The 27,492-nt window shown below is 35.4% G+C and overlaps 2 protein-coding genes across 4 annotated transcripts in view; one reads left to right on the forward strand and one right to left on the reverse strand.

Moving 5' to 3' along the window:
- The window catches only part of CCDC82 (coiled-coil domain containing 82), a 32,353-nt gene extending 13,334 nt beyond the window's left edge, over positions 1-19,019 (reverse strand). Inside the window, exons 1-6 of one of the 3 annotated variants that reach the window (XM_008020612.3) lie at positions 18,931-19,019; positions 18,459-18,612; positions 13,111-13,856; positions 12,419-12,623; positions 3,258-3,350; positions 1,007-1,131 (exon numbers count right to left, since the gene is read on the reverse strand). In XM_008020612.3, coding sequence (XP_008018803.3) covers positions 1,007-1,131; positions 3,258-3,350; positions 12,419-12,623; positions 13,111-13,842 — 1,155 coding nt within the window. In that variant the 5' untranslated portion in view covers positions 13,843-13,856; positions 18,459-18,612; positions 18,931-19,019. Of the gene's footprint in view, positions 1-1,006; positions 1,132-3,257; positions 3,351-12,418; positions 12,624-13,110; positions 13,857-17,983; positions 18,075-18,458; positions 18,613-18,930 lie in introns of those variants that run through there. The other 2 variants (XM_008020613.3, XM_073020510.1) reach the window with 2 other exon arrangements.
- Positions 19,020-19,078: 59 nt separating this feature from the next.
- Positions 19,079-22,350, forward strand: JRKL (JRK like). The gene is made up of 2 exons (XM_008020609.3): positions 19,079-19,152; positions 19,551-22,350. The coding sequence occupies exon 2, from the start codon at positions 19,718-19,720 to the stop codon at positions 21,290-21,292; it is 1,575 nt and encodes a 524-aa protein (XP_008018800.1). The 5' UTR covers positions 19,079-19,152; positions 19,551-19,717; the 3' UTR covers positions 21,293-22,350.
- Positions 22,351-27,492: the final 5,142 nt, after the last annotated feature.

Genomic DNA, 27,492 nt, shown 5'->3' on the forward strand with positions numbered 1-27,492 from the left:
CAAACAATGAGCCTATTAGCATGGTTACTGAACAACATTTATATCCTCTACCAGCTGGATGGTAATTAAGTATCCAATATACTGACAGTTTACTTTTTATGTTATATGATTGAAAACTACATTTTCTGGTGGTCAACTTTTCATATTTCATACTTCATGGCACTTTATGACATGTATTACTTACAGGCTGAAATTCAGGCTGAATACATAATTAATTACCTTCCTTTCCTGCTTCTGCTGTACTCCATGGAAGCACAAGTTAAGATGAAACCTTTATTGACCTCTATCAGCTCAGTTCTCTGAGTGACTACCATCAGCAGAGCACCCCTGATGAGCCATTGGGATTTTATTGTTGATTTTGTTTGTCATTTATCTTTTGTAGCATAACCCAGCTTATCCTAATTAAGATCTTACTGAATCATCTGTGTCTCAATTTTCAGCTAATACTTCTTGGTATCTTACAGTTATTATTCCAACATCATATTTTCCAAATTCAGTATAACTCACCACAATATGGTACCATAAGAGGTAAACACGTGTTTCATAAACAGAGCTTCATAGAGTAAAACATGAATTTAGGGAAAATTGTATTCCATATCTCCCTTTGAATATTTATAGTATAAATTCACATATAATGCTTGGGAAAAGTCTTCCAGTAAAGAAACAAGCTTACATTAAATCCACTGGTTCCCAAATTTCTTTGGCTATGGAACTCTCTTTTCTGACATAACAACACCCTGTGAGACAATCTCCTCATTTTAAAAGATGGGCTAAGCCCTGGATATGTTCTAAAGTTATTCATCATTTGGAACCACTTAATTATTGGATAGATATAGTTAATGTAAATGATTAAAACAATAATAGCTTTTAGAAGATGTAAGAAATAATAAGCTGATTATTTAACAAAGAAATGCCAATATTTTAAAAGTATTCAGTCTGGATTTTAAACTCCTGAGAGGTTTGCTGCCTCCACCCCCAAGAAGAGATTCAAAAACAAACTGTATACCTTATATTGGTCTTTCCAACGACTTCTAGATACTAAACTCTCTAGACGAGGCTGAACAAAGCGGTTATCCAAATAATGAAGAGATGTTAGCATATCTTTTGCATATGATTTTTGCCTTGTGCCATCTGTTCAGAGGATAAACAATAAAAAAATCATTTTGTTAATAAGAAATATTTAAACAATTTAATACTTAAAAATTTCTTCCCAACTTGGTTGGAAGCATTTAAATTAGGAAAAAAATATTTAAAAAAATCATTCCCTCAGAACATTAAGAAAAAACAGGACAGGCCAGGCACAGTGGCTCACGCTTGTAATCCCAGCACTTTGGAGGCCGAGGTGGGCAGATCACAAGGTCAGGAGCTCGAGACCATCCTGGCTAACACAGTGAAACCCCATCTCTACTAAAAATACAAAAAATTAGCCAGGCGTGGTGACGGGCACCTGTAGTCCCAGCTACTACGGAGGCTGAGGCAGGAGAATGACGTGAACCCGGGAGGCGGAACTTACAGTGAGCCGAGATTGCACCACTGTACTGCAGCCTGGGTGATAGAGCGAGACTCTGTCTCAAAAAGTTCTTTGTAAGCATCAAGCTTTAACATTATTTTCTGATAACAAAAAAAGCCAGAAGAAAAAGTTTACCAAAATATCTTTTATTCTCTTATACAAAACTGACATGAAATTAGCCCCTGAATTCCAGATAAAGTTCAAACTTCTGAATAGGCTTTCAGGGCTGTCTACAATTGACTCTATTCTACTGATCCCATGGTAACTCCTTGTATCAACAAATCAGAATACTCTTTTCTGTCTAGGCCTTTTCCTTATGCTTCTTTAGCATGCTGCAATCGTTACTGCCTTCCTGATTTGGTTCATGGTATATTCTTTACATATATCTGTCATAGTATGAATTTAAGCCTTATTTTTCTGTCTTATTTGAAGTTTTATTAATTTATTTAGGTAATGAATTTATCATGTTTCTTTAAATAACCACAAATTCAAACACCTTACCAGGGCTTACAAAGCCCTTTTGTCCTCAGCCTACTCCTCCAAGCTCCTCTCTTTTCCTTCTTTCCTGTCTCATTTCACTTCAGCCACACAGGCCTTCTAGTTGTTCTTGAACATAGCAAACTTATTCTTTCCTAAATGCCTTAGCACCTCCTTTGCCCTCTGCTAAGCAAGTAGTCCAAGTATTACTTGTACCCTTTGTTTCATTCAGGTTTCTATTTAAAAGTTACCCCAAGAGGCCTTTTTTGACCAATGTAACTAGTATATAACATAAACTTTACCTTCCCTTATTCTCAATCTTCTTACCCTATTTTATTCTTTTTTTACAAGAACGAATTACTCATTGAAATCATATTATGTTATATTTTGTTTACTCATTCATTGTCTGTCTCTCCCATTAGGCTATAAGTAACATGAGTGCAGGAATCTAATATATCTTAAGTCACTGTCATATCCCCCGCCCTCAAATAATGCCTAGCTTATAGTAGGCATTCAATAAATATGTGTTCAATATATTGTAAATGAAATCTTATTTGGCAATTAGTTATTTAACACAATATATTTATAGTCTATTAAATGCCAGATTCTGTGCTAGATGCAAGAGAAATGGGGATATATATATCCCCATATATATATATACACATACATAAATTTGCTCCTGCACTATGACAAGAGAAGAAAGCAAAAATACATTTTCAATACAAGATGAAAAGTGCATATAAATGAGTACTGAGTACTACCATACTCAGAATGATGGTGGCACAAATGAGAATGACAAATATTATGTGAATGGGTCATAGATAGATTCATAGTAGAAATGTTTTTATACACACCTAAAACATCTGGGACAAAAAGGGATTCTATTCTAAGAAGAAACAGCATGGACAAAGGCACAAAAGCAGAAAACAGCATGGAACTTTTAATGAAATTCAGAGCTCAGGGAGGCTGGGTTTGGCACATGGGTATTAAGACACTCTGCTGTTTTAGGTGTTATACTGTCAAATTCACTGTTAACTCTCTAAGGGCAAGGACCTGTCACAAACTTACCTTCCACATATCTCAGAAAATGAACACTAACAAGAATTTTACAAGAATGGAGTTTTGATGTAGTTGATCCTACAGGGAAAACATTGGAAGGTCTTACAAATGATCATCGATGGTTTTAATCTACATAGTTTTAAAAGTGAGGTTGTTTTAAAATTGGAAAAATAAATAAAAATGAATTGTTTCATTTATAGTATTAACTTACCATATAATGTTCCCAGAAAAGATTCATCTAAAGCATTGATCAGAAGAGCCTTCACAACTCTTTCAAAATGAGTATAGTGGTCACTAAAAGAATCTGAAATTAATTTTAAATATCTATTAGAACAGAGCAGACAAAATAATTTCTTGAATACAATAGGTTCCATTCTCCAATGCTAATAAATTAAAACTATAGACAGCAGAAACAGCTTAATCATCCTAATTTTATAGCTTCCTCGATGACTTGTCTAGTCACGGAGCAAATCTCCATTTTCCAAACTTATTGGCTTCCAATCCAAAGTGTCTAGTTGTAATTTCAAATCTTCACTTCCCGAACTTAAGAAAACTGTTCAGAGAATATTAAAATATGTTGTAAAAAAATAAAAATTATCCCTTGAACACCTATATTTGTCAATTTGACACTTAGAGTGAGAGAACAAGAGAGAAAACCTCCAAAGACAGATTAATATGTCTTATTCTGTAAAACACGTTACATATGAAATTGTCCAGCGAACTGCTACCTTAGCCAGAACCCCAAAGGCTACAAAAACTTCATTTCCCTTTTCATGCTGCCCCAGATTTAGGATTTTCTACAGCAGTTTAGAAAACCTGTCTATTTCCTTCCCCATACCATATATTTAAGCCCACTTTCTCACTAACGAAATCTCAAACATGACATCATCTGTTGTGACAGGCCAGGCAGTGGTAAGAGAGAAGATTCCTACTATTCTCATTACTTTTGGATCAGAGTTTATTATGACTGTGGAAATGTTCTCTATCAACCACAACCCCTTCCTTGATCCAACAGTCACTGTAGAATACACGCCCTGCTCGGGGCACCTGTGAGGACACATTAAGGGCAGACTGAGTATTTCAAGAAATATAGAAGATGTCTGACAAGCGATTAAAGCAAAATAAGACCTATCATTAGCAACCATGGATAGCTTTTGACTCTTCTTCCACTGGAAGTAAAAAGAAAGATGGGATTCAACACGGAAAACCCTCGTCATTTATATTTTAGTTACTCAAAGGGGCTGTGTAACTCTTTCAGACTTTAGGGTACATTTTAGTATGCATTCTTTTCTAAGGAGACACTATAGAAGTGCTAAAGTGATTAAAAAAAAAAAGGTAATACTAAAAATCAGTGACAATAGCAGATCATTTGGCTATTAGCCTTTAGATAGCCTATGATCAAAGGCAATAATCATGGCCTTTAATGAATGTAATATTTTCTTAAAAATCAGTAGAACATAATTAAAAAATGAAATAATACTTCAATAGAATTTAACTTTGACTAGACTGTTATCAAACTCTGGATATAATATAATATTGGGCAATTTTATTTGTGTTAAAATCCATGTAAACTGTATGTATAATAGCATTTCTCAAATGGTATTGAGACACTGGGAATATTAACAGATGTGTTGAGAAACAAATCAAATTCATCCCATGTGCACCTAAGTTTAACTATCATACAAGTTGCAATAGAATATTTCATCCTACTGAATGTATCATTCTTGACTGTCCTTATGTCCAATGCTACTTATCTGTTACAGTCTTGAGAATTGCTGCTCTATTTCAAAGACCCTGAGAGGAAACGGAAAGGGCAGAAATCAAAATCATTTGAGGAGTTTCGTCCCTAAGATTCCTTTTTTATCAGTGTGTAACAGAATGCACTTCAAAAAAGTCAGGAAAAAGGCTTCTATTTAATTATGCTTGAGTGGACTGGTGGATGGTAGTGGGATAATGCTCCTGGAATTTCAAACTGAAAAATATTACTAAGCAAAATATATGCCAGGCATCATTGTAACCATTTTACATGCATTGCTTTATTTTTCACAACAAGCCTGTGGGATACTACCATTACCCTAGATTCATTTCTGGTTGAGAAAACTGAAATACGGAGAAGATGAAAAACTTTCCTAAGACCAAACAGTAAGTTTCAGAACTAGGGCTGGAACCCAGGCTAACGCCAGATTTCATGTTCCTATCCCCTAGTTAAATATTATTATACATGGTAGATCTGATATATGTCACAACACAAAATTTAGACTTGGATGGAAAACTGAAGAAAATAAAATTCAAATCTCCCATCTCAAGAAAAATGGCATTCTCAGTGACAAAATAACTTATCCAAGGTGACACAATTAGACGGAGGCAAAATGAGGCTTAGAGCTCAGCTCTCCTCTAGAGCTTTTTTCACAGTGCTTTAATCCCTATATTGAATGAGCTTCTGTGGAATGTCCCAGGAATACTGTTTTAAACAATATTTTAAATATTTTAAATAAGCTTTCCCCATGACTATTTTAAAAAACTGGAAAAAGTATAAAAAAGGAAACTATATTTGTGTTTATGCATAACTTATTTTTTTCTAAAGTAGTTAATCAATTTCCTTATAGCCAATCATTTGGTAGTCTCATTCTTCATTGATTTCCTTGTATCCTATACCACATACTAATTTCACATATATGCCAAGATTTTTCTTTTTTTTAATACCATCTGCCTTTCCTACTTACTGGTCTGGCTGTCATTCTTCAGAATTGTTTTGCAAAGTTTAACCAAAAAAATTAGTTTCAGAAGACATAAATTCTTGTTCTACGCATTTCACCTTTCAGAAACATGCTTGTCTCTCTGCTTATCCATGTTTTCTGTTCTGTTTCACAGTGAAGTGTATTTTTTTATCTAAAAAGCTGTGCTTTTCTTCTTAATAGTAGGCTTAGGAAGTTTATTTTGGTTGCCATTGTAGATGGAATTTTTCCTGATTATATCACTTAATTATTGTTAGTATGCAAGAGAACCACTGAGATTTACATACTTACTGTGAATCTGGTGATTTTTCTGAGATCTTTTACCAATTTAAAAATAGTCAGATTATCTTGGATATTTCGGGGAGATAAGTTTCCTGGGACACTACAGAGCTGGAGATGGACACTGTTAAAGGATTCCTGGACACTATCTCTGCTTTCTCCCACAACCCCAAGGAGGATGTGGTCTTGCTAGTGCTAAATTTATTTCAAGAACCAAGACAATGTTTACAAATATTCGCTTAGGTAAAAGCATGTAGATTCTTGACGCACTGTCTTCTGGAATGGAGGTATCAGCCTAGTATATGAGGCAGAGGCAGAGCAAGAAACTGATTTCTTTTTCTACTTTAACATTATCTCCCCCATCTTCATCCCTGTAGGGCAAAAAGAATGTGATGCAAGCCATGAAAAGATATGCTACATCTACTCCTGCTTTCAAAGTATTTATATCCCTTCTCTTAACTTCTGTATCCTTGGTTAAGTCAGAAACTTTTAGTTTATATGTGTGTACATAATACACCCACACCCACACCCACACATACATAATGTTCAAATGTCTTTTCTTTTTCAATAGTTGTATTTCTTTTGTTTTCATGTCTTGTTGCATTTTCCAAAACATCTAGAACAAAGTTAGTAGAAAATACTTTTGTCATGTTCCTCATTTTAAGTATGCTGTTGTCTCTTGGTTTAAAATACTGTCATGTAAAGGACGTATGTCCCTACTACTAATTTTTTAACAACTGCTTTTCTTAAAAGCCAGGTATGGACATTGAATGTTACTGATGTTTCTCCTAGAATCTCAATAAATTGTATGATTTTTTTCTCTACTGATATATTAATGTAATATATTAATGACTTCTAATATTAAGTCATTTTTATAGTTCTAAAAAGAATGATTGGAGATCTTTTTCTTTATTCTTGTAAGTACAGAAACAGTTCATACATCTGTTTGCAAAACTATTTGCATCAATTTATTAGGAACGTGGGCCTCTTTAATCTACATAAATGTGTTACGCGTTATGAAAATACCTCAAGAATACTTTCTTCTATAATAAGTTTGAATTCATATCTTATGTTTTCCCATCCAAAAATATGGTGATTTTTAGTACTTTCAAATTTTCTTTTACATATCTAACTAAAGTTATACAACTTTCTTCCTTTATATTTTCATTTGTTCTGTATTTCTGCCACCCCCTCCCCCAAATTTGTGAAATAGGGTCTTCGTTTCTAGTCCTTTATTATCTTCTCCTTTACAACTATTTTGTTTTCTTCTCTACCCTAGAACTTCTTAACTATCTCCTGTCACTCATGAGAGTTTCTATACTGTTAATTCTGCTATCGACTGCTTTCAATAGACTTTATTTCTGACTTCACATTTTAAAATTTTTGGCAATTCTTATTTTAGCTCCCTTTCACCTCAAATTGTTCTCTCCTTATAACTTATTTTTCATAGACTGTATAGCAAATGCTTTATAGCATTTTCTTGTTTCCTTTAATGAAACACTTTTCACAGTTATTTTCTTCCTCTGAGTCTACCTTTACCTTATATGCAATAAATTTCACAGGTACTTTTCACTTATCCTAGAACAAGAGAAAGTTCTAAAATTTAATATTTAACATAAATGGTTCTGAGTCTGTTCTTAGGCCCATTCTTTGTGTTAACAGAATGATTTTCTTTAATTAGTAGATGGAAACTAAGTGGATGTTCACTTAGTCTAATTTCCAGTGTTCTAGCAAGGCATAGTAGACTGAGATGTATTCTACTCTTATTTCTACTACTTGATTCTGTCACTCTGAATATATGATAGAGTACTAGGTAAATAAGGTATCCACAAATCTGAAGATTTTTCCTCTTTACCTGCATACAATATTTTTAGTGTGTGAACTATGTAAACGTGGTATGCAATGGACCACTGCTATTTTGTCCTCTTACTCCCTACCATATCTTTTCCAAGAATTGTAGTTTCAGAATAAATATAAAGAGACACTAACAGGGATTGATAATAAAAGAAAAAGACTATGACTGTCTTCAACTATGTAGCAAGAGGGAAACTAGTCTGTGGTGCATCTCTCAGAGCCAAATGGCAGATAGGAAATTACAAAATGTCTTCCTATAGGTTAGAATTGCTCACTTCAAAAAGGAAAGTGCATGGACTACTGATTCCGATTGTCAACTGAAATACTGAATTTAGAGTTAGGAGATGTTTCTCCCAAATTCTGATATGTTGAATGTGATTCATTGGCAAGAGAATGAATCTGGGAATACTAGCCTAGTTACAACTTAACCCAAGTCATAGAGTGGTGTTCATTATTCATCATATAGGTTACTGTTTTAATGGGAAACTGTAGTTTGATTTTCAAATGTAAGAATTAACTTATAGCAATTTTTGGAACATAATTCCCTGGCAAATTGAGAACTGTTTATATTAACTTTTATTTATTATATTTAGATATGGCCGAAAATTGCTAAATATTAAAAACATCAACTCAATCATAAATTATTACTCCAAAATATGTGTATTTTTTTCTCTAATGTTTGAAAAAATCTGATGTCCAATATTTCTCTGAGTCTTGAACTATAACATTCAGGAGTCTTTAGCCAATATGCTTATCTTAATCATCTACCCAACTAACAATGAGTTCCTATAAGGTGTCACAAACTCTAATGGGTACTAGAAATACAGAAAAGAGAAGCTGGTTAACTATTTAGGTTTTGTTTTTGTCTTTTGGAAGTAGGGGCACCCACATGGCTTGTTTTATTGAACTTTACTACTTTATACACCATAAAATTCACTCTTTTTGGTGTACAGTTCTATGGCCAATGCATAACATTACATAACCAACACCAAAACAGTTCTATCACCACCCAAAACTCCTTCATATTACCTCTTAATCATTCAGTTTTGTTCCTATTGAGACTGAGATGTCTGAAAGTCTGACAACAATCTTCAATAAGATAATAACAAATTAGGCTTATGTTCAGGAAAAATCTTGGCTAGAGATAAATGTTTGGGAATTTCTGCTTAAGGACTGGACTGAAGTAATGGGAGAGACTGTCCAAACCCACAAGCAAAATGAAGATAGTTGAGGATGAAACCCCTGGAAACATCAAAATTTACATGGTAAATAGCAATAGAGGAAAGGAATATTATAAAGGGAAATGCAAGAAAGTGGGGTACCACAGAAGGTAAAAGAAGAGCATTCTGAAAGTGAGAGTGGTCAATGGTAGTAAAGTACATGACAATACCTGGTTAATATAAGAACTAAAGGTATTTTGGCAACTAGGAGAGTATCAATAACTTTAGTAAGAACAATTTCACTGGACTGACACAAGCAAGAGCCTGAATATAGTGCTTTGCAGAGGTACTGGGAAATGGGAACAAAAAGATAAAATTTTAAAAATAGTAGCTAAATGAACATGCCAACTCAAAGGAGGAAAGGCATGAACTTGGTTACAAGTTGAGGAAAAAGCGTTTGTAGGGATAAAATCACTGAAAATAAAGAGAACTGACTAGATAATAGAGCCAGATGAGCAGCTGTAATTAAGAATACATAAGATAAAATATATTGCATAAAAACATATACATCTTCCTGAGGTACAGATGCTCAGTATTAAAAGGAAGCTTCAGTATTTAAAGGAAGCCTCCTCATATTTACTCAAATGAGTTAAAAACTTATAACCATAGAAAAACCTGCACACGAATGTTCATAGCAGCTTTATTCACAATTGCCAAAACTCGTAAGCAACCAAGATGTCTTTCAATAGGTGAATGGATAAACAAAACTGTGGTACATCCATACAATGAAAAATATTCAGCTATAAAAAGAAATGTGCTATTAAGCCACGTTTAGACATGGAGGAAACCTAAGTGCATGTTATTAAGCGAAAGAAGATAATCTGAAAAGTTAAATGCTGTGTGATTCCAACTATATGACAGTTTGGCAAAAGCAAAACTATGGAGAGAGTAAAAACATCAGTGATTCAGAGGAGGGAGGAAAGGAGAATGAATTAGAGCACAGGGAATTTTGAGGACAATGAAATTACTCTGTATGATAGTGTAATGGTAGATACATGTCATTACACACTTGTCAAAGCCCATAAAAAGTACTAAAAAATGAGCCCTGTTGTAAAGTATGAACTACTGTTAATAATAATTGTAACAGAGGTACCAAATAAATGAGGTTAATAATAGGGGAAACTGTGTATGTGAGGGAGCATATTTGAACTCTGTACATTCCATTCAATATTTCTGTAACTCCAAAACTTCCCTTAAAAAAACCGACAACTAAAAGGTGTAGAGAAGTTGAAGTTCCCATATGCTAGCCTTTTATTTCCATTAATTGGCAGGAGTTGATACGAGTGGGCATCTCTCAGCAAATGTTCTATCACATTCTAGATAACCCAGAATAGGTTATCTCCTAACTGAGTATCCCTTTAATTTAAATGTCCAGGTGGCAAGTGAACCAGTGCTTATTGATATAAGGAAAACATTCATTAACTTACTGTATAGAGATAACTGTAACTGGCATCTCTGTAACTGCCAAATTTCTTGAAATTTGATTCATATCTCAAAATCCACTATTTTACTATAAATCATGAGATATAAATCAAGTCATGTTACGCTTTATTTTAGTCAATATGGCCTTTTCTGAAATATTTGGAAAGAATGCACTTAAAGAAAAAAAATAAAAATGTATCCATCCAACAGCCCGTTCCTACCAGAGTTGTAAAACATCATAAAAACAATCTTTGAAATTTTGTAGAATTATAGGAATCATAATAATAATAAATATAGCTTACATTTTCAGGTTCCAAGATTTATATTTTCATGTAAGTAACGTCCTATCTTTGATAGGTTTCACTGTTTGAGAGAAGCTTCAAAAGGTCTGATAAAACCAATGGTTCTCAAAGTGTTTGTGTGCAGATCCCTGATAGTGCCCAAGTCCATTTAAGGAAATCTGTGATTTCAAGTAATAAGGCAGCTGGCCCCTTAACTTGAATCATGGCGGTAGCATCAAACTACTAGTAATCATTACTGTCATTACTGCTATGCACTCACAGTAAAAAAGTCACTTTCACTTAAGAATGTCCTCTTTGAAGTAGTAAAATTATTAATTGTATTAAATCTTGAATCTGAAGTACACATCTTTGCAGTATTCTATAGGATGAAATGGAAAGTACAGAAAAAGTACTTATACTGCATACCAAAGTACAACGATTGTTTTGAGGGAAAAACACCTGTGCCACTGTGTGTGCTGGGGGGAAGCCTCATTTTTCATGAAATACCATTTTTATTTGAAAGGAGTGACAAGCTCTGGTTATTCAGACTTGGGAAATCTGTCAGACTTTTCTCAAAAAAGAACAAAGTAAGCCTGTCAGTTCAAAAAGAACAATTCACAGTGTTTTGTCGCCAATGAAAACAATCAAGCTCTAAAGCAGAAATCAGAATTTTGAAAAACTTGTATGTGCTATTCTGAGCCTGACAGCTTCTCAATACCTGAGAAATATTCTCATGGGACTGGTGGTGATATTAATGAATATAGTTAAAAAATATATATAATGAAATAGGTCAATATTTTGGAGGATCTGTATCATCCAGTGAACCAGTATTTTCCAAATGACCGATGCATTTTATCACAAAATCATGCATGGGGAAATGATCTATTTAAACTGCAAGACAGACCAATGGTTGTAATGCAAGTACTAAAAGTTCATTTATATGGTTTTGAATTTCATATTACTTTTAAGAAAGCAGTATCATTTGTCAAATTTTGGCATAGTATCAAATGAGAATATCAACAATTATTTTTAAAATACTATTAAAATACTCCTCCCTTTTCCAGCTACCTGTGTGAGGCAAAATTGTTTTCATACACTTCAACCAAAACAACATGTCACAACAGACTGAATGAAAAAGCAGATAAAATAATCTAGCTGGCTTCTATAAGCTAGACATTAAAGATTTACAAGAATGTAAAACAATGCCATTTATCACATTTTGGGAAAAAATATAGTTACTTTTCATAAAATTGTTATTTACATTAATGTAATAAATTTACTAAGGGTTATTTTAAATGAATTAATAAATATAGTTTAAATTTCTCAGTTTTGATTTCTACAATGGTAAACATTGACAGGCATAACTTATGGAAGTAAAGGTGTGTTGGGGGTTAATAATTTTAAAAAATGTAAATGTTTCCTGAGACCACTGGAATAAACTGTTAAACTGACAAGGTTATCTGAAAATGAAACCACAGTTCCTAGTCAATGATTCAGAACATGATATTAAAAGACTAATTTGATACTTGATATAATATCATAAGAACAACTCATGAAACATTTTCTTAATATTGAACTTACAAAGAGAATTCTGTTTTACTAATTTCAGTTGTGATGTAGTTAATTTTTCTCCTTGTTGGTTTTTATTCTCTTCATCACCCTCCTCATCTTGCACTACAAAGTCATCGATACTATGATCATCTCCATCTTCATCAGATTCATAATCATCCTGTTCTTCCTCCTCATCATCTTCATCACTGTTTGGGCAGGATTTCTTTTCAGAGCCCTAATTAATTTAAAATAAATGCTTCAGTAAATTGTGCCATTAAAATGGTAAGTTGGATATAAAATTAAAATACTAAATCTGACAGCAAAAAATGATCCATAGAAATTAACTTCATATTTTAAAGTTAAAAATAATTTTAGCATATTAAATGGTGAACTTTTGAAACTATTAATAAGAAGAATATACCTTGGTTAAGTGATGTAAAATGTTTAAAATGGACATTAGAATTATAAGAAGTTAAAAACAAGAAAGATCATATAAAATAACAAATAGTCTTTCAATTTTAAAAAAGGATGGACTGAGGTTCATGATAAAATAGTATATTACATATCATAGTGTAATCAAACATGTTCAAGAATACTTATGATTAAAGAATAAATTCTACAATTATTGAGGAATGGAACAGACTCAGCACTTTGATTTATATATAAAATACTTTAAGAAAAAAACTGAAAAACAATAACAAATGCAACAAAATATAACATACCTCAAAATCTCTACCACTATTGCGTCTCAGACGAGATCTGTGTTTTGAGAGTTCTTTGAGCTTCTGAAGTTGTTCTCGCTTTCGTGCAGCTAATGTTTTTTCAGGAGTTTTTGGCTCCATTTCCACTGAAGAACCTTCATCTTCAACCACTCTACGTGGACGTTTAACACCTACTTTTCTAACTAGGATATCGCTGTCATCACTCTCATCACTGTCACACATCACAGAGGACAGCCTTTTTCTTTTTCCTCGCTTGATGTGTTCTTCTTCTATATCATCCTCTATTATTTGTCCAGTTTGTTTGTTGAGATCATTATCCTCTTGACTTACATGTTTTTCCTCATCTTGTAAATCAATATTCCTATGTTTGGTTTTGTTCGTTTCTTCTTCATATGTTGAACTGTTGCCAGTGTTAACGAGACACTTACTGTTGTTTCCTTCACTTTCAATTTTACTTAAGTTAAGTTCTCTTTCACTTCCTGGTGTTTTATTACAATCAAGTCCCTTGTTACTATCAAGCTCTTCATCATTTTCAAAACTTTCGTAATTATCAACACTTTCACCACTATCAAGCTCTTCACTATCAAATTCTTCACTATCAAGCTCTTCATCACTATCAAATAATTGTGAGATACTACTTCTTTTAGTTCGCCTCCAATCAACTCGAGATTTCTGCTCAGGCACGTGACTTTTAGAATTTTGCCTTGTTTCAGGTCTTCTAACATGTATCATTTTCACTTAAGCTTCTACAAAATAAAGTTGTTAGGAATATAACAGTGATAACCAGATTAGAGCAATGAATGCGTTTATGGTACAAATTATATTTATTTGGCTTTATTGAATGGTCCACAAAGGCAAAATCACATGAAATACCTGAGTGAAGATGGTAGAACATTAATTTAACAAATAATTTACTGAATGCCTATGAAATAATTATATGAACATCTATTCTGAATTATGTTGTATGTTGTGCTGAAAGGGATACATAGAATAATCATGGTCCTGTCCTTCAGAAGATTATAATCTATGTGCAGAACTAAAATATCTAAAACATATAATAATAAAGAAAATTTCAAGCTAGTATTTGGTATCAAATGAATAACATAAATAACTGCAATAAAAGTGGAAAGATGCAGGGAGATCAGTAAGGCAAGTGCTTCACTTTATCTTGAACAGATGTGATCTGATAGCATTCTGAAGGATTCATTGTATTTGAACAGAAAGAATGAAATAAAAAGGGATGTCAGGCAAGTAATATGGTAAGGGCAAAACTCTGGCTTTAAGAAAGAAGATGGTATGTTCAGTAAGTAAGTGTGGCTTAAAAGGCATACAAAAAGAGTTTTATGCTGGAAAAAAGGAGAAATGAATAGAAAACTGAAAGGGATTACCAGGATGACTCACCCTGTAGGCAAAGGATTCTGAATAGAGAAATGATATAAATTATAAAAGATCAATTTACACGAAGACAGTTATAAAGTAACAAATGACATAAAAAAGAGAGCAGTGTAAAATTGAGAGATAATCCACGAAGGCTGTAGCCTCTTTATACTTTAGAAAAATGGGAGTGGCTTTCCCCTCAAAGTTAAAGATACAATATAACCAACATAAAACTTAACTAGTAATCCAATAATGTAATTAAGTGAATAAAACAAATAAGTTTCACCGCAAAGCAGAGCATCGTATTGGGAAGGAAAACAAAAGTTGTCAGTATATCATTTAGAAAAGAATGAACTCCATTAAAATAATCACAAGTATATATTAAAAGAACAATTAGTGACAGGTAAGATAACTAGAAAATAAAGTAACATATGTACTTCTGTGGTTGTCCAGGAATAGAAATACTACAATGTAATGAGACTGACCTCATAATAATGTGTTAGAGGTATACACTGAACTGACAGCTATCCCCACCAAAGAAATCACCTTATGAGGCTGATTATTCCAATATTTCCACCACAGCACAGAATATTCCTGGAGTCTTTCTATAAACCACACACTATAAAAAATCTAAAAATATGAAAACAATCATATTTCATTTTTTATCCCAAACAGTGACTTTACCCACTTAATTCACTTGTCTCGGTTATAAAGACCTGTTAGCAGCTTGCAGAAATGAAATTCAACTTAAGACGACGAGAATTAACTATCATTAAAAATATTCAAAAAATGTGTTACAAATTCTGAAGGTAATTACAAAAATTCAATGCCAAAAATTTTTTGAGCAATGGGATGGTGTTTCTAGCTTTCCAAGAGGATTACTTTTTTCCTATAGATTGTGGAAGAGAGGATATAGCTCATTTAATTGTACAAATTCTGGTACGTTTATATGGCAATAAGATTTTCTGTATAATGGTTAACACCTCATGTAAAATCAGAACGGGTCTGCCAAGATTATATGGCAGAAATTATAGGGTGTAGGATGAAATATACCTTTTATTTTTTTAAGAGATAGGTCTCGTTCTGTTGTCCAGGCTGGAGTGCAGTGGCATGATCATAGATTACTGCAGCCTTGAACTCCTGGGCTCAAGCGATCTTTCTGTTTCGATTTTTAAGTTTTTTGTAGAGATGGAGGTCTCACTATGTCCTGATCTCCTGGCCTCAAGTGATCCTCCCACCTTGGCCTCAGGGCTGGAATTACAGGCATGAGCCACTGCCCAAAGTATAACCTTATGACAGTAACTGCTATAAAATATAACCAGCATTATAATAGCAATCTAACAAATTCTGGTCAACAGGGCAGTCTGCTATTTGAAATTATCCTTGGGTTGCATCTTACAAAAGGTTTATATTAAAATCAGCAAAGATAAAAATTGTGTGTAGTCAAAATAACCTTTTAAAAAAACCTCTATATTACTCTTAAAGTATGGTTTTGTGTACACTATACTGCGTTACAATATGTCCACCCAGTTTCTCCTCCAGGTTTTAAATAGCTTACTGTTTCTTTGGTTAAGCACCACATGAACTAAGCATCTTATATTATTAAGCCATACAGTACAAAAAAGTATTTGTAAACACATAAATTTGCATAAGCTAAGTGTGTGTATGTGCACGTGTAGTATATCACATTGTAATAACAAAGTATGGCTTTCTAATAAACATGTTCGAATTGGGAAAAATAATGAAAGAACATTTATGAAAACAATGACAAATATGGTTGCAGTAGATACATTAAAACAAATATGGACAGTAAAGAACATTAAAGTGAAAGATGATTTTTATTAGTACCCAAAAGCAAATTCATATGCAATAGATGATGATCTTACAAAACTATAACATGCCCAGAATGTCAGTTATTTATCATGAAACTGGTAATTCCTATGACAATGGTGGAAATGATTAAGAATCTCACACTATTAAAAACTTATGACTGCACAGTTAAGCTATAAAAGAAACTTTAAGTTTTTAGTGCATTTTCACATTGATTTTTAAATCCTGACAATGATCTTAAAGGAAGGTATCCATATTTATGTATAAATATCAAAGCCAAGGACATACAGTTTAAATGACTTATCGAAGATCACGCAGCTTGTTGGTGACAGAGCAGGGATTAGAAATCGGGTCTCTTGATTCCCCGTCCAGTGCCACACAATGACTGCTGCCAATATCATATTTGTACAAGGTAGTAAAAATTAAGCTTTTAAAAATTATTATTTTATCTCTCATGCTATATTTTAGTTTCAGAAAAATAACGATTAAATGGTTTAGAGTTTACAAACATGCTTTTAAAAAAAATCATGTAACTGAATTTTACTGCCCATGAGTTAGACCAGAAACTTCTAGAAATTATTATCCACTAGGAAAGAAAAGAATGCAAAAGAGATGAATATTTGCCGACTTCCCTCTATCATCTTATTAATAACACCAATCGCAAAATTTAAAGGAGTCTCCAGTGAGCCCAAGTAAAATTTCGAAGAAAGGCAGTCTCTGATGAGAAAAATATTTTGGAAAACTGCAGAATTTGAATGCCCGATGCAACATCTTTTATTTAAACAAAATAAATCAGGTTTCGTTGGGCCAATTGCCAAATTGCCAGAGTCTCTCATATTTCAAAATGACCATTTATATCAGTAAGATCAAAAATTCTGTTACTGAAAAGGACAGATAATTTGAATATGTTTGGCTCTTCTTTTTAAATTGTAGGTAGCTTTACTATATTAGCTGGGAAGGGAAGAATGATAACGAAGGGAAAAGGTGAGTGAACCTCGGAAGAGAATGTGAAGGAAAGCTAGTTTGATGGGTCTTTGGTCTTTACAACCTACTCAAAAAAGAATCCATGCAAATGAATGTTACTTCTGTATATTCTGAACATACACTTAATTTCCTGAAATGAGAATTTTATCGAGCTTCTGTAATGATACCTCACCTTTAAGCAAAGAGAAAAACAGAGATTCCAAACAGAAAGCATTAAATAAGTGAATGAAGACGATTAATACTATCACATCTTTGTGTTTCATGGTTAATATAAGGTGCACATACATAGCTATGTTATCTGCCAAAGAATAGATATTAAAGGCAATAATCCATATTACTTGTGTTCTTTCTCTAACACAGTACCTCTATAGCTAAAAGAAAGTACTTTGATGATGCCATTTGACTTTCTCATAAGAAATATACTTCCTTCTAAACTCTGAGGGTAATTCATACTCAAGAAAAGATTCATTCTAGAAATCACCTACTTGCTGTATAAACAATGCAGGTGGTAGTTAACACTTTAGAGATTTGAAAGGCAGTGGAACCCGAGGTCATTATTTGAAATTCCACCGGGAGGGATCCATTTTGTGTGTAAAACATCACTCCTCTTCGATGTTTTCTTTTATATGGCAGTTTGGAGAGCAAAGATTAATAAGCCGAAAAATAATTATTGAATACCTACCAAAATGCAAGGACCTGCTTGGAACTGTGCTGCCACCAGATCAAATAAACATGGTCTCTGCTCCCAAGCAGCTTACAATCTGATGAAATTACTAGGGGCACCAAAAACAAGCCAGCATAATACACGATTTGAGGGCTACAGTGTATGATTACGATCAAGTTCTTATCACATTGCTATGAATAAATGTACCCTGGTTCCTCTATTGGCAGGAAAACAGGACAGCAGAACATGACAGAAATAGGATATGAGAAAATAAACATAAAGAGAGGAAAGCCTATTTCCCCCACTTAGAATCACAGTCCAACAGTCCACAATTTCGCAAAGTGGATCCTGCTGGAATGGTATCCGGGATAACTATATTATTCATTAAAATCCGTCAACAATGGAGGTTAATCCAGCAGGAATGAGCGGTAGACAGAGGAATAGATCCTCTCAGGAATTAACACCCGGAAGGGTGATTTTCACGATTACAAACCTGTTTGGCGGGACGCAGGAACGCAGCGCCTGCTAGCCCACTAGTCCGTCACTCCACTTCCAGGAAAGCACAGTAGCTAGGAAACCAAACCCTCAGGCCGAGCTTCGCGATGACGCGCGCAGGACGATAGAAATCCCCAGACCCCAAAAGGGTTCTGCACCGAGAAAACAATTACAAGGGTCTGGAAAGGCCAGAAACCCGAGAAATCACCAACCGAGCTCCCCACATTCGAGCACCTCCCCAAGGCGGAAATAACGGGCACCGCGCCCACTGCAGCTCAGCTGAGGAGGAGTGCTAGAGGCGCAAAGGGCTGACGGGCGCGCTCCGGCCCACCCAAAGAGCGCCCGCGGGAATTTTTCTCTTGGTCTGCAAGGAGGCACGGCTTCCCCCGCCCCTCTAATAAACCATTAGCAGTGGGAGCGCAAGCAAGTCCCAGCCGCGAGACAGGCCCGCACAGCCCTCGCGCTCTCACCTTTCAAAGCGCCTCCGCCTCTGCCTCCGCCCCCGCCCGAGGCACCAGCACCTGGCAAGCGATGCTCCGCCCGCTTCCGGGGACCAAGGGAAGTCCCGCCTCTGGGTGGGGAGAGGGGCGGGGCCGAGCGGCGGGAGGGAGCGTCTTCCGGGAGCGTGGCTAGGGGCGGAGCGACTGCCGCGCGGTAGTCAGGGAGCTGTGCGGGTCCTGGTTGCAAGAGAGGTGGGGAGAGGGGCCTGGCGGGCTTTGAGGGACTGGGAGGACTGTCCTGGCTAAAGCTGGCGCGGGAAACTGGGGCTGCGGGGCGGGAGGGCCTGCTGCTGGGGAAGGAATCTAACATATCCGTCCTGAGGAAGGGTGCCATTCCTTGACTCCTTGGCTCTTCCGCTCTGCCGTAACTTTGGGGTGTGGCAGGGGTTAGTGACGGGCGGTTACCTGGGATCTAGACGTGCAGGAGGTTCGTGGCCACGATGGGGCTATAGTGTTTCTCGCGGCTGCTGGGGTAACAAAACACATGCCTTTAATCCGATTATCCGCGGTGACATGGGGCCTCCGCTACTGCCCGTATAAGTTAAAGGCCTGTTCTCTCAAACTTCCTCCTCTTTCACCTTCTTCTGCAGTCTGTTTGCCAGCCAACCCCAGCCCGGGAGGGGATCAGGGCCACCAGGTTGCTGGTAAGGTTGAAAGACTGAGTGTATTAAGACTGTTAAAGTGAGCCTGTGTAAGAGAAGGAAGGATTTTGTGGATTGCTACTTTGTGAGTGTGGGGTGAGTCCCAGAACCTCGCTATGTCGGGGAAACGGAAGCGTGTGGTGTTGACTATTAAAGATAAGCTTGATATAATAAAGAAACTTGAAGACGGAGGTTCTTCCAAACAACTGGCAGTGATTTATGGAATTGGTGAAACAACAGTTCGGGATATAAGAAAAAATAAGGAAAAGATTATAACTTATGCAAGCAGTTCTGATTCCACAAGTCTTTTGGCCAAGAGGAAATCTATGAAGCCATCCATGTATGAGGAATTGGACAGGGCAATGCTGGAATGGTTCAACCAGCAAAGAGCAAAAGGGAATCCCATATCTGGACCAATTTGTGCAAAAAGGGCAGAGTTCTTCTTTTATGCTTTGGGAATGGATGGCGATTTTAACCCCTCTGCCGGCTGGCTAACTCGTTTTAAGCAGCGGCACAGCATTAGAGAGATTAACATTAGAAATGAAAGATTAAATGGAGATGAGACTGCAGTGGAAGATTTTTGTAACAACTTTAGAGATTTTATTGAACGAGAGAATTTACAGCCTGAACAAATCTACAATGCAGATGAAACTGGACTCTTTTGGAAGTGCTTGCCTTCTAGGATTTCAGTAATCAAAGGTAAATGCACTGTCCCTGGGCACAAATCAATTGAAGAAAGAGTCACAATCATGTGTTGTGCCAATGCAACAGGTTTACACAAACTTAAACTTTGTGTTGTGGGGAAAGCAAAGAAACCTCGCTCCTTTAAATCAACTGACACTTTAAACTTGCCAGTCTCTTATTTCAGCCAAAAAGGTGCATGGATGGATCTTTCCATTTTCCGACAATGGTTTGATAAAATTTTTGTGCCGCAAGTTCGAGAGTATTTAAGATCTAAAGGCTTGCAGGAAAAGGCTGTGCTCTTGTTGGATAATTCACCAACACATCCAAATGAAAATGTCCTAAGGTCAGATGATGGCCAAATATTTGCTAAATATTTACCACCTAATGTGGCCTCATTGATTCAGCCTTCAGATCAGGGAGTCATAGCAACAATGAAGAGAAATTATCGTGCAGGTCTTCTCCAGAACAACTTGGAAGAAGGTAATGACCTGAAATCATTCTGGAAGAAGCTAACTCTGTTGGATGCACTTTATGAAATAGCAATGGCATGGAACTTAGTAAAACCAGTTACTATTAGCAGAGCATGGAAGAAGATTCTCCCTATGATAGAGGAGAAAGAGAGCTTGGACTTTGATGATGAAGATATTTCTGTGGCTACTGTGGCTACCATTTTACAACACACCAAAGGATTGGAAAATGTGACTACTGAGAACCTTGAAAAATGGCTTGAAGTAGACAGTACTGAACCAGGCTATGAAGTGTTAACTGATAGCGAAATCATCAGAAGAGCACAAGGCCAGACAGATGAATCCAGTGAAAATGAGGAGGAGGAAATAGAACTAATTCCAGAGAAACATATTAATCATGCAGCTGCTCTCCAATGGACTGAAAATTTATTGGATTATCTAGAACAACAAGGTGATATGATTCTACCTGATAGACTGGTAATACGTAAACTTCGAGCCACCATCAGAAATAAACAGAAGATGACAAAGTCAAGTCAATAATGTCATTTCAATTTTATTGTTCTGCTCATTGTGTTTGTTACAAACTCTGCAATATGGCTTAATTTTCTTTGTGTTCTAAGAATTCTCAGACTTGGTCCTGTGAAATACAGGCACAAAATGTATCTGAAGTGGTTTGAGGATTATGTGTTTTCATCATCTGCGTCTTTTGTCCTTTTATTTGTACAGCAAATCAGAAGATACCGAATAGATATAAATTACATGTACACATGTATTCACTTTTTAGAATATGCAATTATGCCTTCTGTAACAGTGGCATTCCCTAAATTTTCTAGTGAAAGTTAGAGATAACAGACTGAACACTTTTCTGAAATCTTTTGCTTCATTTATGAAGGCTGCCATAGTTATCTTTTCTTGTGTTAACCATCTTAAATGATGTTTTGTATATTTTAATAGACTGACAGGATGAAAGATTTATATTATTGGATTTCAGGATGATTTATAATAATTCAAAAATGAAATTCAATAATGGGGAAATAATTATGAATTATAGAAATTATTTAGAAATCATGCCTCAGTTCTCTTGCATTTGTGTGGTTTGCAAGAGGGGGAGATTATTCTGGGAAATAAAGTAAATATGGGAAGTGATTGCCAAATGAAAGGGAAACTATGGGAAAACTGATCTATAAAGAGGCATTGTGATCAATTCATTTATAGGAAACTGGGAAATAAAAATCTGGGGAACTTTAGGTTATTTATACAAAGGGAATAAATAAGCTGATTTTAATTTGGTAAGTCGATCTTTTTATGAATTTGGTAATAGTATAGGTTTATTATTTATTCATCTAATTTTATAATACAGGTTTTGTAATGTTACATGTGATGATATGAGCTCCCACCTTATATGGGGGAACATCTTGGGAATTTGAGATTTAATAAGATTTTTTTAGTTTTTTTGTTTTGTTTTGTTTTGTTTTGTTTTAGTGTTTTTCTACTGCATACTCACAAATGTCTATCATTTGAAAAATATTGTCATATCTGGCCCTTTGATGAAAAAAGGAAATTACAATAATAAAGCTTTTATGATTTTAAGTAAGTCATATGTTTGTGTCCTGTTTTATGAAGAAAGCAGAATTACAGAAAGTGCCATACACTGAGGAATATTATTATTATTTTGATACATGTAAAAAGGGATTAATCTGCTAAAATGTAATCTAAATCAGAATTTTGATTTTTTTTTGGTAAACTATGTTTATTCAAGACATTGAAACTACTTTGCACATATTAATATTAATGTAACTTGTAATTTAAAAGTAAAATGTTTCCATGCTATTTCATGTTTTGGCCAAGCATTTTTAAAAAGTAAATTAGAATTGTTCTCTATTAGTCATTTTTTAAAGGTTTAACATTTTTTGTTAAAATACTTAACATTTTATAGTGCTTTCTGTAGAATACTAATACTTCAAAAGTATTTTTAGTTTTCCATAATTTCTCTTATTTTCATGATAGATGTCTACATTTTTCAGAAGATGTGTGATGAAAGTGTTTAAAAATTAGGTTTATTGCATGAATTTCCTCAGTGTAGAGTGGGGAAAATCTATCAGAAGTTAACATACATATTGAATCAGATAATGACATGCTCTGTTGTCAACTAAACTCTATATAAAATAATTTTTCTAAAATGAAAATATGTACTACAAATCTTGGAATTTCTGTCTGGATTTGCACAGTTTTTAAACTTAATCATGTCAGCCCAATGCAGCTGTTTCATTGCCACCTAGTGGTAAAACTAACATTGCTGTTAAGCTGTGTGATTTTAAACTTGAATCCCCAGTGAAAAGTTCACTGTTTTGTGGCCATGAGTGTGAATCTTGTGACTCTCTAGCCTGTAAGAGACTGCTCTTCTTTGGTTTACAGCTATTCTCTGAAATCTGCCAGCACTGGTACTCTAGCCCTGTTTTTGATCCTTCTATCCTTAATTATAAAGGCTGATCAGTAGTTGTAGTAGATGATGCCAAAAGCTATTTGGGTTCTGTATATGCCCCCAAAGTTGTATATCCTTAACTCCTAATCCTATTCTATCAGTGCCTTACGAGAGTCTGTGTTTGGCATTCTATTTATCCATTAAAAAATTTGCCATTGGCTCATGTTCTCTCACCAGTTTCACTAATTTTTTTCTCATTGATATGACTTGACACAATACTCTCAGAAAGCCAATGACAGTGCAATGTTTCTTACATTTCCAGTAGTCAAGAATTTTGTGAGAGTAGATATACCTACGCAAGATCATGTAGGAAATTATAATGTTGCTTTTTTTTCTGAGAGATTTGGGCTTTTTTTGTGGTGGGGCCGTTGTAGAAAGTTGAATTCTTTGTCATGATGAAATCCAGTAAATCAAAAATGTATTGAGTTTTACTATATGCTGAAGACTGCCAGCTGTGGTGGGTCTAGGAAAATATAAAAGAAAGGGAAGAGGTTGCTTTCCTTGAACATCTTGAAATCAAGGTGAAAAAACTATACATATTTGAAAAAAAAAACCCAAAACCATCTGGCTCAATTGTTAGCTCATGTAAAAGAACCAACATAACAAGATGTGAACTATGTAAAATATCATCAAGATTTAGTTGCTTATTCATTTCTCCACTGGTTTCTATTCTGTATACCCTTTACATTTTAAGCTATGCATTGGTCTTGATTTTTGCTGTCCCTGAGTGACTTCATCCATTTCCCTTACCTGCATGTGATCCAGTCACCCTGTCTGGCTCTATGGTTTATATATTCAATTGATAAACAGGACTTAAGTCTAGAAGGGAAATTAAAATTGTTGCTTTGGTTCCCATCTATAGTGAACTCTCCATTAGCATCTTTAGCATCCTAATGTCAGAGCCACTTAGATGGGTTTTAAGAAGTTCAAATAATTATTTAACTCAGTGTCAAAAAATAGCTCAGCTACCTTGGTCTGAGGTAGCAAAATACATCATTATTATCTATATCTGTTCTTAGCCTTTCCTAATGTATACACATGCCTTTTCTTCTCCCCATTTCCTCCAATGAGCAGTTGTAGTGGTTTCTTTTCTGTTTTTTTCTTTTTTGGTATCCTTATTGCTACTTAAGTACTAAAATTTAGTTTGTGATTCAGCCTTAAAAGATCATCACTCAAATTCTTTAACTTCACTTAGATGTGTACTCTTAACTGTTCTTCCTATTTAAGTCCATGACAACTTTTCTTAGTAATTAGTTTCAGGCAGTCCTGTGCAATTAGAAGTTGGGATGGAAGCCGCTGGACTTGGGGGCTCATGCCTGTGGTCCCAGCTCTTTGGGGGACTGAGGTGGGCGGATCACGAGGTCAGGAGATGTGGACCATCCTGGCTAATACGGTGAAACCCGTCTTTACTAAAAATACAAAAAAAAAAAAAAAGAGAGAGAAAAAGAAAATGATCAGGCATGGTGGCAGATGCTTGTGGTCCCAGCCACTTGGGAGGCTGAGGCAGGAGAATGGTGTGAATCCAGTAGACGGAGCTTGCAGTGAGCTGAGATCATGCCGCTGCACTCCAGTCTGGGCGACTGTGTGAGACTCCGTCTCAAAAAAAAAAAAAAAAAAAAAAAAAAAGAAGTTGTGGTGGAAGAATGACCAATAGATAACAGTTGCTTCCCCAGTGACACCTAATGTGAAAATGAGTGTCTGTAGTGCCTCAGATTCTATAAGAATTGCCATATTGTAAAGCGATTCTTGTGGTTGTGTCTCTTAATACTGGAATATGAGCATCTACAGATCAAAGACCGTGGGATCAATGTTTTGCAGAGTAGTATATATTCAATAGACATATACTTAAGAAACACTAATTGTATATCTTGTCTAAGACATGTTTTAGGTCATGTATGGGATACATGGCTAAGACTCTGCATTCAAGAGATTTACAATGGAAAAGAGGAAACATGTAAGAAAGGGAGAATGAGTTAAGTGTTACTGGAAGAATGCAAATGAATGACTAATTCTGATGAGTGGCATAAGGAGGTATAATAATTTTGATATGAGAAGTAGAGATGGTAACAACTGAGTTGGCCTTCGAAAATAATATTTTCATGATGTTTTGTAATTCTTAAGCTATTTTTGTAGACACTGGTTCAATGTCCAAGAGATCATCGAAAGGATACATTTAGTTGGAAAAGTAAACCTTAATTTAATCTTAGCTGCAGGGATGAATCCATTTGTTTAACTGAGAAGTCTTACTGAGGCTTTGCTTTTTCAGTCTTATTTCCTTCCTACTGTTTGTAGTCAGGAGAAATTGTTTTTGAAACCTACAAAAGCCCCCAAATTTCTGGACTTTCTCTTTGGTATTTAACTGAATGCCAAAATAAAGATATGCTTTATTTTGCTTATAACTGATTAATTATTTTCTGAGCTCATTTCTTGTATTGTTTGCTAAACATAGCAAGGAGCAAGTAACATTAATTTTCTGGCTCTTTCCAGCCACTTCCTCTAGAGAAGGGCTTCTTAACTTCAGGGTTATCATGATGCAGATAACTCTCTGTTGTGGGGGGCTGTACTGGATATTAAAGGAGTCTTAGCAACATCTCTTATCTCTACCTTCCTCCCTGCTCCAGTATGACAACCAGAAATGTCTCCATGCATTGCCAGATGTCCCCTGGGGGGCAAAATTGTGCCTGTATGAGAATGACTGCTCTAGAATCACAAACTTAAGAGTCAGTGTGTTTTCCGAGTTATTGAAAGTAATATTTACAACATGTTTCTTACCACTATTCCATCTTTCCAGTGCCTGCTAGTTATATCCTTGATGCACATTTCCTACTCACTAATATAATACCACATATTTGATTATCACAACAGCACCCCACTTCAAGATACCTATTTCTCTGTTGATTTGGGTAACTGTAGCTGATGAAACCCCCAAATTTTAGAGGCTTAACACAATAAGTGTTGTTTATCTTTTTCTCTTAGTGGTCTTATGATATAAAGCTTTGTGAAAGCATGACTTTTTTCAAGTGATTCTTGGACCCAAGCGCTTTCCATCTTGTGATTTTGCATCTGCTAAACACTTAGAATCCTCTATATCCAGGTGGCAGTTGGGAAAAGAGACAATACAGAGCGCACACTTGTTCCTTAATGCCCTTCTTTCAGAAGCCATATACATTCTTTCAGTTCACTTTCTATTGGTGAAAACTAGTCACCTGGCCCTACCTTGACGTGGGGTGGGGGTGGGATGGTGTGATGGGAATGACTCCCTAACGAGGCAGCTGCTTCACAATGACAACTTTATATAATTGAAAGGGAGGCACAAATGGTGTTGAATAATTAACCCTTTCTGAAACAAAAATAGGTACATTAGAGCAGTTATTCTCATAGAACCATTCAGGGAGCTTTTGTAAAGAATATCAATACATGAGTTTTACTCGCAGAGGATCTGATTTACTTGGTCTAAGGTGACTATGGTGTATCTTTTATTTATTTTTTTAAGTTCCCAGATATCTCTAATAATGCAACGGGAGTTGAGAGCCACAAGATTACCAATTTTCAGGGCAAACAAAGTAGATGTGGGAACAAGAGAATAATGGGTTTCTTTGATGGATCATGAAGTCAAGACTATGTATAAAATAATAATGGGGAAACTAACTAAGTGCTGATTTACTAATGTTTTTCCCCTCCAGAACTCATGTTCAAATTTAATTGCCAATCTGATGGTAGTGTAAGTTCTAGGTGATTAGGCCATGAGTGCTCCACTCTCGTGAATGAATTAACACTATTATAAAAAGGACTTTTGGGAGTGAGCACTCGCTCACTCTTCTGTCTTCCACCATGTGATGACTTAGCAAGAGGGTCCTCACCAGATGCCAGGGCCTTAGTTTTGAATATCCCAGCCTCCAGAACTGTGATGAAGTAAATTCTGTCCTTTATGAATTCCCCAGTCTCAGGTATTCTGTTATAGTAGCACAATGGACTAAGACAGAAATTGGTACCAACAGAGTGGGGTATTGCTATAACAAATATCTGAAAATGTGGAAGCAGCTTTTGAATGGTTTTGAAGTGACTGCTGGAAAAACCCTGTGTTGCCATGAATGGAGCATTAAGGGCAATATGGGTAACAGCTGAGATGGAAATAAGGAATATCTTATTGGAAACTGGAGGAAGAGCCATCTTTTTATGAAGTAGCAAAAAACTTGCCTGAGTTGTGTCTATGTCCAAGGGCTTTATGGAAGGCAGAAATTAAGAGGGATGAACTAGG

Source organism: Chlorocebus sabaeus, chromosome 1, assembly GCF_047675955.1.
Source record: "Chlorocebus sabaeus isolate Y175 chromosome 1, mChlSab1.0.hap1, whole genome shotgun sequence".
Taxonomy (NCBI): domain Eukaryota; kingdom Metazoa; phylum Chordata; class Mammalia; order Primates; family Cercopithecidae; genus Chlorocebus; species Chlorocebus sabaeus.

What these genes read in the sequence shown, in the direction of transcription:
- JRKL (XM_008020609.3), top strand. Translation starts at nt 19,718, where the DNA reads ATGTCGGGGAAACGGAAGCGTGTGGTGTTGACTATTAAAGATAAGCTT.